General features: G+C 42.9%; 1 protein-coding gene and 1 pseudogene across 2 annotated transcripts; both read right to left on the bottom strand.

Annotated features, from left to right (window-relative positions):
* Positions 1–933: 933 nt before the first annotated feature.
* LOC311488312 (trace amine-associated receptor 5-like) lies at positions 934–7,027 on the bottom strand. Its single transcript, XM_084544942.1, has 2 exons — positions 6,625–7,027; positions 934–2,047 (listed from the first exon to the last, which is right to left on the bottom strand). Exons 1-2 carry the CDS (start codon positions 6,792–6,794, stop codon positions 1,216–1,218), a joined length of 1,002 nt encoding a protein of 333 aa, XP_084401068.1. The 5' UTR covers positions 6,795–7,027; the 3' UTR covers positions 934–1,215.
* A 4,981-nt stretch (positions 7,028–12,008) lies between these two features.
* LOC311488316 (trace amine-associated receptor 13c-like) lies at positions 12,009–14,137 on the bottom strand (annotated as a pseudogene). Its single transcript has 2 exons — positions 13,963–14,137; positions 12,009–13,806 (listed from the first exon to the last, which is right to left on the bottom strand). The product of its transcript is annotated as a trace amine-associated receptor 13c-like (transcript).
* Positions 14,138–14,172: the final 35 nt, after the last annotated feature.

Consider the following 14,172-nt stretch of genomic DNA (forward strand, 5'->3'; position numbering starts at 1 on the left):
TGTATTCTCTGTAGTTCAGACATGAGAAGTTTGATTCTGAGGACACAGTATGATCATCCTGGAGCTGGAGCAGCAGTGTACTTCATGACGCCATCCTTTATAAAGAGGATTGTATTGATAACTCTTCTCTAATTGAAGGGCCTACTATATTTGGGGCAGTACTTTATCAATAATCATTTGATTACTACAAAATAACAAAGTAAGAACAGATTTTATATTCACTTCAATAAATATATATATATCTACAGCTTTAAACAGGAAAAGCGATATAACTGAACAAACAACGTGTGCTTGTAGTTAGAACATTTCTCTTGAAGTTAAACATTCAAACCTGAAAAGCAGAGGCACATCTCTGATTCAGAACTAGGTTTAACATACAGGCTGTGTGTCCATTTAAAAATAAATAAATAAAATAAAGCATTCACATGGTTTCACGGTTTCAGTGACAAAAATCCTTTGAAAGAAAAGTCACGTTACAGAGAACATACAGGTGGAAAGCAAAGTCTGAAATCATTCCATCATGTGCAGTTTCATATGTGACAGAAAAGAGTTGGTTTCAGCCGCAGCATCAGTCTCTCTGTACAGATAGAAGGTCTGACAGGAGCCAGGCTGCAGTGTATGGAGCGCAATAAAGTGTTGAATAGATTAGATAACAGTGTTAGCCACATCTGAAACAGTGTTGTGGACAGAAGCACAGCAGGATAAGAACTAATTTTCTTAAACAAAGCTGCAGATGAGGGGAAATTATATTCAGGTACTACAGTCCAACAGATGGATTAGTACCTGTGTCTCAGTCTTCATCAAGACATCAACAGACATTGATGTGGCGTTCAGATAAACCTGATCCTAGGATTTAAAGACACAGACTCTACGTCTCATATCTGAAGGCAGTGTCGTATTTTTATGGGAGCCAGGCTGCAGGAGCTGAAGCACAAACAACTTGAATTGATAAAGAAAAGGATCACAGTGTTTAGACAGGAGCTCAAATACAGCAGCCCAGTCTGAAAGAGTAATATGGAGCTGGTATAAGAGCTGTGGTTTAAGATGAGGGGAAACTATATTCGAGTACTACTGCACAACAGATAAAATCATTCTGACTGTATGACTTTAGAGATTAATTAAGATTAATTAAGACATTAACGTACACACACACAGCATTCAGGCAAACAATAACTTGACCCTTGAGCTCAGGGACACACACACTGGACATTTTACCTATCTCGAATCAGTAAATAGTTTCACGTCACGGGAGCCGGGCTTCAGGATCTGAAGTGACAGAATGAGCTTAATGGACTTCCTGAACCACGGGTAGAAGAAGGCGTAAATGACGGGATTCAGACAGGAGTTGAAATGAGCCAACCAGATCTCAAAAGCTGCAGACGACGCGTCTATAGAGGTGTCCTCGCCTGCCAGAGTGGGGAAATAATAGGGACAGAAGCAGAACAAAAACACCACCACAACAATGCCCAGCGTCCCGGCTGCCTTCATCTCTCTCTTCTTCACAGTTACCGACCCCGAGTGGCGAGTGGCCACGGCTGCAATCTGAGAGCGCAGGATTCGAGCCTGAGACACGGCCACTATGAACACTCTCAGGTACAGCACTATGATGACAGTGATGGGTATGATGAAGGTGAAAACAAGGTCAATCATTCCTGCAATGTAACTGATGATCACCACGCACTCTCCAAAGCAGGAGTTAGAGCTGCTTGGATTCATCAGGTGATCGTGCAGATGGACAATCCTGTAAAAGACTGAGCAGACCCAAGTCAAGCAGACGTAGATCTGTGCTTTTCTCTTTGTGACCTTGGTGGGGTAACGGAGAGGGTCGCAGATAGCTATGTAACGATCAAGAGAAATGAGCACCATGTTGGCTACTGAGGCAGAGGTAATGATGTAGTCAACAACATAATAGAGAGTGCAAAGGATGTCTCCGAGGAACCAGCAGGCCTCTATGTAGATGATCTCAACAGGCATCAGCAGGAGACCGACGAGGAGGTCGGAGACAGCCAGAGAGAGGAGGAGGAGGTTGGTGGGGGTGTGGAGCTGCCTGCAGAAGGAGAAAACCATCAACACACATCCAGACATCATGAAACTGTAACATCATCATCATCACAAAGCATCATCACACACAAAGAAACGAGCACAGAATAACTCCAGCAGAGCACTGGAGGAGTTTAGATCAGTGTGTGCCTGAAGTGGGAGATGGAGACGATGACGAGAAGGTTGAGAGCCACGGTGATGAGAGAGATGGTGGAGAGCAGGACGTAAACGAGCATGGCCTCGGTGTAGGGGTGACTGGGCTTCCTGCAGGAGGAGTTCAGCCATGGAACGCAGAACTCAGCTTCCTCTGTGGTGTCCATGCTCACAGAGGAGGAGGAGGAGGAGGAGGAGGAAGAGAAGCCGCTGAGCTCGGTGAGGTCCCTTTTTTATACTGGAGGCTGCAGTCAGAGGAGGGTCCTCCTCCTCCTCCTCCACCTCCTCCTCCTCCACAGTCTTCACAACGTGGAGTAAATTATCAAGTTTTTCTGTCACACCCACTTTGGTTTTGTTTGTAAGAGTCATTAATTCTTTCTCTTATTTCTCAAAAGTTAAGAAATATTCAGATTTTGTTTGTTCATTTTTGGAGCAACATTGGCAGCATTTTATTCTTCAGGTTTCAGTGTGTTAAATTCTATCTATCTATCTATCTATCTATCTTTTTTTTGTAAGTTAATAGTTGAAGCTACACTGCAGCATTTTATTCTCAGACCACGAGAGTCAGTATTTTTGGTTCAACATTCATTTTGTCAATCATCCATGCTCCATGCTCAAGCTTGATTGGATGATAAGAAGCAGGTGAGTTAGCAGCCCAACGAGCAGCAGCAGCTCTAATCCACACAGCCGAGGCAGAAAGGAGACAGAAAGACAGCAATACAGACCAAGACATCTCATGTATGAATTTAAAATGTGGGAAGTAAGCCTTTTAGGCTTTTTTAGAAATAGATAGTCAGGAGCTCATGAAATCACATTTTCTCTGCTGCTGCTTCTCTATGGCGGTGCAGTGGTGTGGTGGTTAGCACTGATGCCTCACAGCCAGAAGGTTCTGGGTTTTAATCCATCATGTTCTGACTGGTTCCTTTCTGTGTGTAGTCTGCATGTTCTCCCTGTGTCTGCGTGGGTTCTCTCCAGGTTCTCCAGCTTCCTCCCACCATCCAAAGACATGCTGGTTAGGTTCATTGGTGATTCTAAATTGGCCGTAGGTGTGAGTGTCTCTCTGTGTTAGCCCTGTGATAGACTGGAGACCTGTCCAGGGTTGACCCCACCTCTAGACCAATGACGGGTGCCCCTCCATGAAAGAGAAAATTAGAAAGAACTCATCAGTAGAAAGTTTTTGTTGCCTTATCTTTAAAATGTACTTCCTTAAAACAATCCTGCTGCAGAATGGTGACAGGAACACAACTGCTACTACACTAATCTGGCCACCTTCCTAATATTGTGTAGGTGACTCATCAGAGAATGGACATGGGCCTTCTGAGGGTTTCCTGTGGTGTCTGATCAACAGAATGTTGTTAGTGGGGGGGCTTTGAGGTGAGGGGCCTCTGTGGATCATTCCACAGATACTTGATCAGTTTGGGATCTAGTGAATTTGGAGGCCAGGTCAACACCTTGTGCTGTTCTTCATGTTTTTTTAGTTGTTCCTAAAGTGTTTTTGTGTGTGTGTCTGTGTCAGGCTGCTGGGGATGGCTGCTGCCATCAAGGAGTGTCATTGCTATGGGGTGGGGGTGCCTGGTCTGGTCTAGGTGGGGTTGCCTGGTCTGGTCTAGGTGGGTGCTACATGTCTAAGTAACATCCACACCAATGAATGCCAGGTCCAGAAGTTTCCCAGCAGAACACTGAACTGTCACAAGATGGTTTAAATGTTATTCACTTCTCCTGTCAGTGGTCATAATGTTGTGGCTAATAGGTCAGTTACAGTGCTCAGCTGATTATTTTTTTTTTTAGAGACACTTACCAGACTGACTGTAATGGCAGTAATGTTATACTATGCTGCCCCTCCTAATAGTTCATTAACCTTACTTTACTTTTACTTTTACTTACTTTTTTACTCATCTCACCCACTCCATAACACACTGGCCAGTCTAAGGAGTACCTTTAGTAACAGACTCATTCTACCCAAATGTACCACAGAACGCCACAGGAGGTCATTCCTGCCTGTGGCCATTAAACTTTATAACTCCTCCCACTGAGTGTTGGTCACTCTTAACACCTTTAACACTTCAGAAGCTGTTAATTTATTTGCAACCTCTTACCTCTGTTTATTGTGAATACTTGTGCAATATTGTTTCTTTTACTTTAAATACATTATTTTTTATATATTTTTGTATTACTTTTATTCTATTGTATTTGCTCTGTTAACTAGGAACTGTCACTTTATCGGAGCAACAGCAACAAAACAATTTCCTTGAAGGGTTAATAAAGTATTCTGATTCTGATTACTGTGACGTTCCTGCAACAAGGCTGCAGAGTGTGGCTAATTCAGTCAAGAGGCCACTTCCTGTCTTTGATTTGAACTGGTTCAGTAACGTCAGTGCCACTGACTCAAAAGCAAAAGTAACAGAATATAACTGTTATTTACTGCTTCACCTACAGCTCTGATCAGGAGTAGGAGTCAGTTGTTGCTGCAGGTTTTCAGGTCTCACTCTGACCTCTGCTGGAGGAGACACAGAACTGATCCACAGAGCCCAGTGTTTGTTTTCACTTGATAAACTCTTGTTGTTTTTCTGTTAGAAAATTTCCAAAAGGCCCAAGACATCATTAATTAATTCATTCATTTATTTATTTATTCACAGCTTGAGAGAGGGAGGGATGTTTTGCTTTAACGTATTTGGTGAAAATACTAGCAGAGTGGAACGATTATATTCACCAAGACTGGGTTTGGAAAACGATGGAGAACGGTTCATACATTCAAACAGGGTGAAACTTAATCTTTCTGCAACTTTATCTGTGACACAAATAAATATATTTCTACCAAGGTACAAAGTCCCTGTGCACAGCAATTCTTCCTCCAGGTGCTGATGGTGTACAATATAACTATTACAAAATTAAAAAGTAGTATACATCGCACACTGGAGAGTATTTCAGGTTCACGTTCACAGTCAATCTGACATCCGCAGGTGAAATAGATGGTAGCAACATCACATGACCACACCAGACCCAGTGAGAATACTCCACACAATAGTGTGTGGAGTATTAGGCGTGTTCGACTTCATGCAGATCTGTACAGATCTGACTTGACGTGATGCATGCTGGGTTGAACAAGTTCATTTTAACCAATCATATTCGAGGTCTGTGAGCATGAACAACCCAGCATGCATCACGTCAAGTCAGATCTGCACAGATCTGCATGAAGTCGAACACGCCTATTCTCACATGCAACATCACATGACCACACCAGACCCAGTGACCCCACTCCACACTATTGTGTGGAGTATTCTCACTGGGTCTGGTGTGGTCATGTGATGTTGCTACCATCTATTTCACCTGCGGATGTCAGATTGACTGTGAACGTGAACCTGATGAAGCAAATTGCGAAACGCGTTGTTCACGCCAAATAAAGTCAGCAAAATATATTTCTACATTCACAAAAAAAAAAAAAAAAAAAAAAAAAAGAAGAAGCAGGGACTCTCTACAGTATGTTGGTCTCACAGGAGCCGGGCTGGCAAATGTGTAGAGCAACAATGAGTCTGAGACATTTTCTAAACCAGGGGTAGAAAAAAGCGTAGATGACAGGGTTCAGACAGGAGTTAAAGTACATGACAAAGACCATATAGATCTCAGTAGATGAGCCGATCATTATCGTGCGCCCTGTGAGAGTGACAGCGTAGTATGGACAGTAACAAACCAAGAACACAACTACGACGACGCTGAGAGTCCTGGCAGCCTTCATCTCAGACCGCCGAGCTCTTAGAGCCTTTGACCAGCGTATTGTGACAATGACAGCCTGGGGTCGCATGGCCCGAGCATGAGACGCAGCCACCAGGAATATTCTCAGATACAGCACAATGATGATAGCAATGGGAATGACGAAGCCCAGAACCAAGTCAGCATCTCCTGAAATCCCCACCAGACATTCTCCTAAGCAAGAATTATATTTCCCAGGCGTCTTCATGTGATCATAGAGTATTAACACGTTAACAAAGACAGAGTAGAGCCAACACAGACACACACAGGTTTGGATCTTCTTTTTAGTGATCCTGGTCGGGTAGTGCAGAGGGTCACAAATAGCCACACAGCGATCAACTGAGATGAGCACCATGTTCCCCACAGATGCAGAAATGATGACAAAGGGTAGCAGGTAATACACAGCGCACACCAGATCCCCCAGCATCCAGCACGCCTGTGTCATCAGGATTTCAACCGGCATCACCAACAGACCCATGAAAAAGTCAGAGACAGCCAGAGAGAGGAGGATGAAGTTGGTGGGGGTGTGCAGCTGCCTGCAGAGGAAGAACATCTTCATTGTGATAAGCATCATAACAAATTCATCAGATTAATTTAACAAGCAGGAGGTAATTATCACAGCTCAAAACTACTTCTCTCTAAAAGTCTAACAGTATAAGAGAACACAGAGATGCATGTGTGTGCCTGAAGTGGGAGATGGAGATGATGACCACCAGGTTGAGAGCTGCAGTGAGCACAGACACGACGTACAGCAGGAGGTAAACCAGCACGGCCTCAGAGTCAGGAGGATCCGGTCTCCTGCAGGAGGCATTAGGAAACTGTGGAAAGCAGAGTCGGATTCCCTCCAGTTCCATGATCACAGAGAGCAGGAGGGGAGAAGCTTTCCAGGCAAACCTCAGAATCACACTGCATTTTATCTCTCTTTTATCATCACGTCCTGTCCGTCTCCCTTGGACACTCCTCCTCCCCTCAGTCTGCGCATCCTACGCTTCATCTTCATCACTTTGCCTTTTGAGATTATTCTTTGTGGTGAAACATGACATCTGTCCAAGAGCTAAATCTGAAGAGAAGTTGAGTCATACAGGAAGACAACAAACCAAGAATAAAGAAAGAAAAACACAATGAATGTTTAGGAACGACCAAGTCAAAGTCCTGACCTTAATCCAATAGAAATGTTGTGGAAGGACCTGAAGCAAGCATTTGATGTGAGGAAACCCACCAACATCTCAGAACTGAAGTGGTTCTGTTCTGAGGAATGGGCTAAAATTCCTCCAAGCTGCTGTAGACCACTGATCAGCAGTTACCAGAAACATTTAGTTACAAGGAGGTCACAGCAGATACTGGACACAAGGAGGCTCTTCATTTCACAAGCATAATATTTTCTGTTTCATGTGTTTCATTGGGTTCTCTTTGTCTAGAAAAGGAGATTGTTCTGGGGAGCACACAAACATAAGCAACTGGAAAGGCAAATTTTTTTTATATAAAGACTTTACCCCTGGGTTGGTGAAAACCATTTTTGTGTGTGTGCCTGTGTCAGGCTGCATGTTATTTTGCTGTCAATATCTTTTACAAGAGACACAATCCTGGACTCTAAACGTCTTACTTGCATTTTGCTCCATGGCGCTCAGATGATGTGTATGACTACTGTTACTCTTCTGTCCATCACCACATAAAGCCCAAACGATTAGACTGGCCTGGCAGATGCTCTGCTTGCAGCAGAATCAGTTCCTAACAGAGAGACGCTGTTTCAGACCAACTTTCTGCAACAAGAACATTTGTATTTGGTTTGGCTCCACTCTAGCACAGTGTCAGGAAGTGGTTATACGCCATCCAACTTTATATAAATCACATGATGTCTGTGATATCCTTAACTAACCTGCGAGCCACAAACCTATAAACTACCTTTTATGCATCAAGAAACAGCTAGATTCAGTTTTGTAGTTCCGTTGGTGAGACTGATCAAATCTGATAGATTGAAGCTGCAGCTATGAAACCAGAAAAAAATCTGTGAGATTAGAAAAGACTCACTCCCTGTGCAGCCATACGTCATCCCAAAACGATCTGCATTATAACTACGATTAATGTAAACTTGGGTAAAGTGAAGCAATTATTGCATCACCTTTTGATGTATTGAGATCACGAATGTTAAAAGTTAATGTTTAGTTTGATGACTCTTTGTTTCTCAGGTCATGGTTTCATCATGAGAAGAGGCAACAAGAGCATGCAGATTTTTTTTCCCTTAACATCCCTGATTGTGTCAGAATCACACTCTAATCAACTGTGAAAGCCTTCATACCCAGGGCAGTAATATACTATACACTGACAACTGTGTTTGTTTGGTAATGGTTTCTGAGGTGAGAGACTAACAAAGAGTCAAATCACATTGGCCCTCCTGCAAAAGTCATCGAGGAACTGCGGTTGTCCGAATGTTTGCCATACTTAGGGGCAGATTTTAGGCCCAGAGAAGATGAGCATGGAGAGAAGTTGAGGCTGCAGCTGCATCTAGAAATAGAGTTACAAAGAGCAAACAAAGAGGAGTGGCAAAGTTTCCCTTTCCCTTCCATTTCACTGTTAAGAAGGTTCTGGGTTCTAATCCAGGTCGACTGGTTCCTTTCTGTGTGGAGTTTGCACACTACTACACTAATCTGGCCACCTTCCTAATATTGTGTAGGTGACTCATCAGAGAATGGACATGGGCCTTCTGAGGGTGTCCTGTGGAGTCTGATCAACAGAATGTTGTTAGTGGGGGGTCTTTGAGGGGAGGGGCCTCTGTGGATCATCCCACAGATACTTGATCAGCTTGGGATCTAGTGAATTTGGAGGCCAGGTCAACACCTTGTGCTGTTCTTCATGTTTTTTTTTTAGTTGTTCCTAAAGTGTTTTTGTGTGTGTGTCTGTGTCAGGCTGCATCCTGCTGGGGATGGCTGCTGCCATCAAGGAGTGTCATTGCTGTGGGGTTCATTGGTAATTCTAAATAGGCCGTAGGTGTGACTGTGAATGGTTGTATGTCTCTCTGATGCAACACAGAGAGAGTCTGTCTCTCTGTGTTGCATCACCCCCACCCCACCCACACGCACGCACTCATGTTCAGTGTTGACAGCGTTGGTTTCACCTAGCGACAGTTGCATCATGGCGCATCTTGTTTAATCTGACAGTAACACCTCTGATTGCAGCAGTGTCACCTTCAGACGCTAATGAATACAGGTGTGAAAACCTCCTCGGCCAGAGAGGCACACATTCATTAGCAGCAGCTAACAGGCTACACTCTGAGAGCTGATGCTAATGACACACTGTGAGTGTGTTATGCAAGACAGTGATTCAAACAAAAATACACCACTTAGCATATTCAAGTATACAGTTGTGGGTCAGTGGTGATTGTTATTGTATAAAGGGGAGATTTGAAATACAAAAATGTACCAATAGAAGTTTATTAAATTTAAAAAAGGCAACAGATAAGACATGATGAGCCTCTGCCGCTGAAAGATGGTGTCTCCTCCACCACAGGTGTGACTGGTTAGAGTAATTAAGCCCATGCACCAACCAAAGACACCTGCACTGCTACTGTAAGGCCAGAGATGTAACACTACTGCAGTTATGTCTGATGATTCAATATGTTTGTATAGTTCAAACATTTCAGTCCTGGTTGATTTGTCAACACCTGTAGTTACTGCTGGTGCAGTCGTACAAATTTGAAAGCAGCAAATCAAAGTCTCTGCATTTTAAAGAAGTCTGACAATAACTATCCTGAGCCTGAGAACAGTAGCAGTCAGTGGAAAGAGTTTTGTACCGGCCTGACAAGTTGGAGGTGTGCTGCGAGGCTTCGGACGTCATTATTTTCGGCCCCTCCCCTAAATGAAGCTGTTAGCCCAGTGTTCCAACATCCGCAGTTGAAAACTTCTATCACTACTGGAGATCGATGAGATACAACAACAATGCTCAAACCATAACAGACAGCATCCACCATCAAGAATACGGTTCGAGGCCGGGCGGGGGGGGTTAGAGAAGTTAACCAGCTAGGTCTTCTTCACCCCAAGCGAGTGAGAGGGACATTGTTGTTTTGTATATATATATATATATATATATATATATATATATATATTAAAAAAAGTCCCTCTCACCCTCTTGGGGTGGTATCTGTGTCACCCTCAAGCTCGGGTCCTCTACCAGAGGCCTGGGAGTTTGAGGGTTCTGCGCAGTGTCTTAGCTGTTCCTGGGACTGCGCTCTTCTGGACTGAGGCTTCTGATGTTGTTCCTGGGATTTGTTGGAGCCACACCCCCAGTTTGGGGGTCACTGCCCCGAGTACTCCTACTACCACGGTGACCACGCTCGCCTTGACCTTCCACATCTGCTCCAGCTGTTCTTTCAACCCTTGGTACTTTTCAACCTTTTCGTGTTCCTTCTTTCTGATGTTGGCATCTGCTGGTATCACCACATCTATCACCACCGCCTTCTTCTGCTCTTTGTCTACCACCACTATGTCCGGTTGGTTAGCCAGGACCTGTTTGTCAGTCTGGAAGCTGAAGTCCCACAGCACCTTGGCCCTCTTGTTCTCAGCCACCTTCTGTGGTGCGGCCCATTGGGATTTGGGTACTTCTATTCCATACTGGGTACAGATGTTCCTGTACACTATTCCAGCCACTTGGTTGTGTCTCTCCATGTACGCTGACCCAGCTAGCATCTTACACCCTGCTACTATGTGCTGGACTGTCTCAGGGGCATCTTTGCATAGTCTGCACCTTGGGTCTGATCTGCCCTTGTATCTTGGCCTCTATCGCGACTATATATATATATATATATATATATATATTTTGTATTTGTCATGGTTCTGCTTTCTGATTTCCTGTGTTCATGTTTTGAGTTTCGTTCATGTTTCATGTTTTTTCAGTTTCCTGTTTTATTTTGTTAAATTCTTGGTTTCCTGTCTTGTGTCACTTCCTGTATCTTCTCACCTGTGTAATTGTCTGCCCCGACCTGATTGTTTTCACCTGTGTCTCCTCTGCCCTTCTGTGTATATATCGTCCTGCCTTTCCCTTTGTCCTCTGCCGTGTCATTCTGTTTTCTACTGTTTCTCTGCTTTCCCAGTGTTTTCAAGCTCTAGTCTTGTCCTGTTATGTTCTTGTCTTGTTTGAGGGTTTTGATTTTTGTTTGTTGGATCTCCTGCCTTATGCAGTGCCTTGAGTTACTTTTGGTTTAATTAAATCTTGCCTACTCCTGCCTCATTGCCTGGTGTCCAGCATTTGGCTCCTACCTCTCCCTGAAAACCCTGACATTATGGTCTGATATCCTTCTGCCTTGTGTGTATTGTACGTACCACTACAAAAAAATCCTTGAACGTTTCAACGTTTAACGTGATAATAAAGATAATTCTGATTCTTAAATAAAGAGGTGAATTAATACAAATATAAATGAATGCAGAATTCATCTGAGGCCATCCCAGAGATACTTGATCAGTCTGGGATCTAATGAATTTGGAGGCAAGGTCTACACCTTGTGCTGTTCTTCATGTTTTTTTTTAGTTGTTCCTAAAGTGTTTTTGTGTGTGTGTCTGTGTCAGGCTGCATCCTGCTGGGGATGGCTGCTGCCATCAAGGAGTGTCATTGCTATGGGGGTGGGGGGGCCTGGTCTGGTCTAGGTGGGTGCTACATGTCTAAGTAACATCCACACCAATGAATGCCAGGTCCAGAAGTTTCCCAGCAGAACACTGAACTGTCACAAGATGGTTTAAATGTTATTTACTTCTCCTGTCAGTGGTCATAATAATGTGGCTGATCTGTGTGTACATACGTATGTATATATATTCTCCTGTGTATTCTTTGTCATAGTAGCACAGTGGGACCAGGAGAAACAGTATCTAACACCTCTGTCTGCTTTTATAATCTATTGTTGAAGTGACAGTAACTATTCAGTTTAGTTTAAGACTCGTCCAAAAGCTGATTGAGGTTCTAGTTTATCCAGAATCAGAACAGCTCAACATCTAATCAATATCTACCTGAATATGGATTCAGTATTTTTCTATGTTAACAACAACCAGACATGTAATAGAGACTGAAAAAGGCCCATGCATATAAAGGTTCAACTCATGGATCAAATAATACCTGACTTGGTGGGAGTGTCTGGTCGTTATGCTAATTTTAACTAAATATCTACTCACTTTGACATTTTGGGATGTCTCAATACCTTTTTATTGCAGGTTTGTTCATATTAACTCAAGCCCCTCTAAATATGCTGTTGTAAGTTGTGTCTTTCACTTGTACAAACACATCAAGCAATTAGAGAAGGGTGTGTTCACCTCCTTCCCAGTGCTGCTAACAGTCTGGCAGCAAATGACATAACAAGAATGAGATGTTGTTCATCTTTATACTGTATACAGTATACGGTTAAATATAACGTTGTGCTTTTCATGGCGGATGTTACTGTGTTCTGCTTGGGATTGAATGTCAGGTCAACACCTGACTATCTCACACTTGTAGATGTAGAGGCCTGAGAAAATCACTGAAAACCAGCTTATATCATTTACCTGAAGGCAATTAGCAACAATAAGTCAAGTACATACCAATGAGCATTACAGGCCCAACACACTGCAGGGATTATATTCACTAAAATTGTGGAATCTTATCTGCAGTAAGAGAAAACATGGCCAAGTATCCTGCATTACTGACAGAGTGCAATCAAACCATCCAAGGAAATGTGTTTAAGTCCTAAAAACAATAATGTCACACATTATTCTTTATAATAGTTTATTATTAATGAAGGTTGGTGTCCTACTACAACAAAGCAATATGTTTATGATATTTATTATTAGTCAGTCCTATGGATATTCATCTTTAAATCATTTCTTTAAGTAATGAAGACGAAGCATATTACAAGAGAACAACATGCAATAAATAGAAGAGGGTTATAAAGACTGTCTCATGCAGTCACTACTCTTACATGCTTCTTTAACATTGTCCTGCTTGAATCATTGACTTGATCCACAGTGTTTCTCTGTAGTGTTTATTTGGCTTGAAGGTCACATTTCCATCAGTGAAAGAAGGCAATCCACAGTTCCACTTCACAGTACGTTGGTATTACAGGAGCCAAACTTCAGGATTTGAAGTGTCACAATAAGTTTTATACATTTTCTAAACCAGGGATAGAAAAAGGCATAAATGATTGGGTTTAGACAGGAGTTAAAATAGAACAGACAAACTACAAAGAAAGCAGATGAAGGGTTCATTAAACCATCATGGCCTGAGAATAAAACACAGTAATATGGACAGATACATGTTAGAAACACGAGTACAACAACCCCAGAGTCCTGGCTGCTTTCAGTTCAGACTTCTTAGCAGTTACTTTCCCTGAACGCTGCAGAGTAAGAGCTGTAGTATTAGAGCGCATGGCACGAGCCTGAGACACTGCCACCACAAATACTCTCAGATACAGAACTATTATGACAGTTATGGGCATAATGAAAGTCAAAATGAGATCTACAAATTGTATAGTAATGTCAAAATAACTCACACATTCTCCGATACAGGAATTAAACCTGCCTGGTTGTTTGAAACTCTCTTCATCAGCACACCTACATAGAAGAGAGAACAGATCCAACACAGAGAGACATAGATCTGAACTCTGCTCTGAGTGACTTTGGTTGGATAATGTAGAGGATAACAAATGGCAGCATAGCGGTCAACAGATATGAGCACCATGGTTCCTACTGAGGAAGATATAATGATTACGCCCAAAACTGAATAAATGACACACATCAGGTCACCAAAATACCAGCATCCATCTATGAGTGTAATCTGAAAGAAGATGAGGAGGCCCACGAAGCCATCTGAGACAGCGAGAGAGAGAGGAGGAAGTTGGTGGGAGTGTGGAGCTGCCTGGAGAAGTAAGAAAGCAACACACTTCTTATTATTACTGGTAGTGATTATTATCTAAACAGATAAGCCACATCACATCATTAAGCATTCAAGAACATTTCTATTAAAGCTACTTTCACAGTCATAGTTTTATAAAGAGATGAAATAAGTGTCTACTTGAAGTGGGAGATGGAGATGATGACGAGCAGGTTGAGAGCTGCAGTCAGTAGAGAGATGGAGGACAGGATAACGTGAATACACACAGTGTCAAAGTGAGAACGCTTTAGCTTCCTGCAGGAAGTGTTGAGCTGTGGAAAGCAGAGTTCATCTCCCTCCATTGTCAGAGAGAGGAGGAGAGAGCTGCTGAGCTCTGGCAGCCTCCTGGCC

The sequence above is a fragment of the Chelon labrosus genome, assembly GCF_963514085.1.
Source record: "Chelon labrosus genome assembly, chromosome: 5".
Classification (NCBI taxonomy): domain Eukaryota; kingdom Metazoa; phylum Chordata; class Actinopteri; order Mugiliformes; family Mugilidae; genus Chelon; species Chelon labrosus.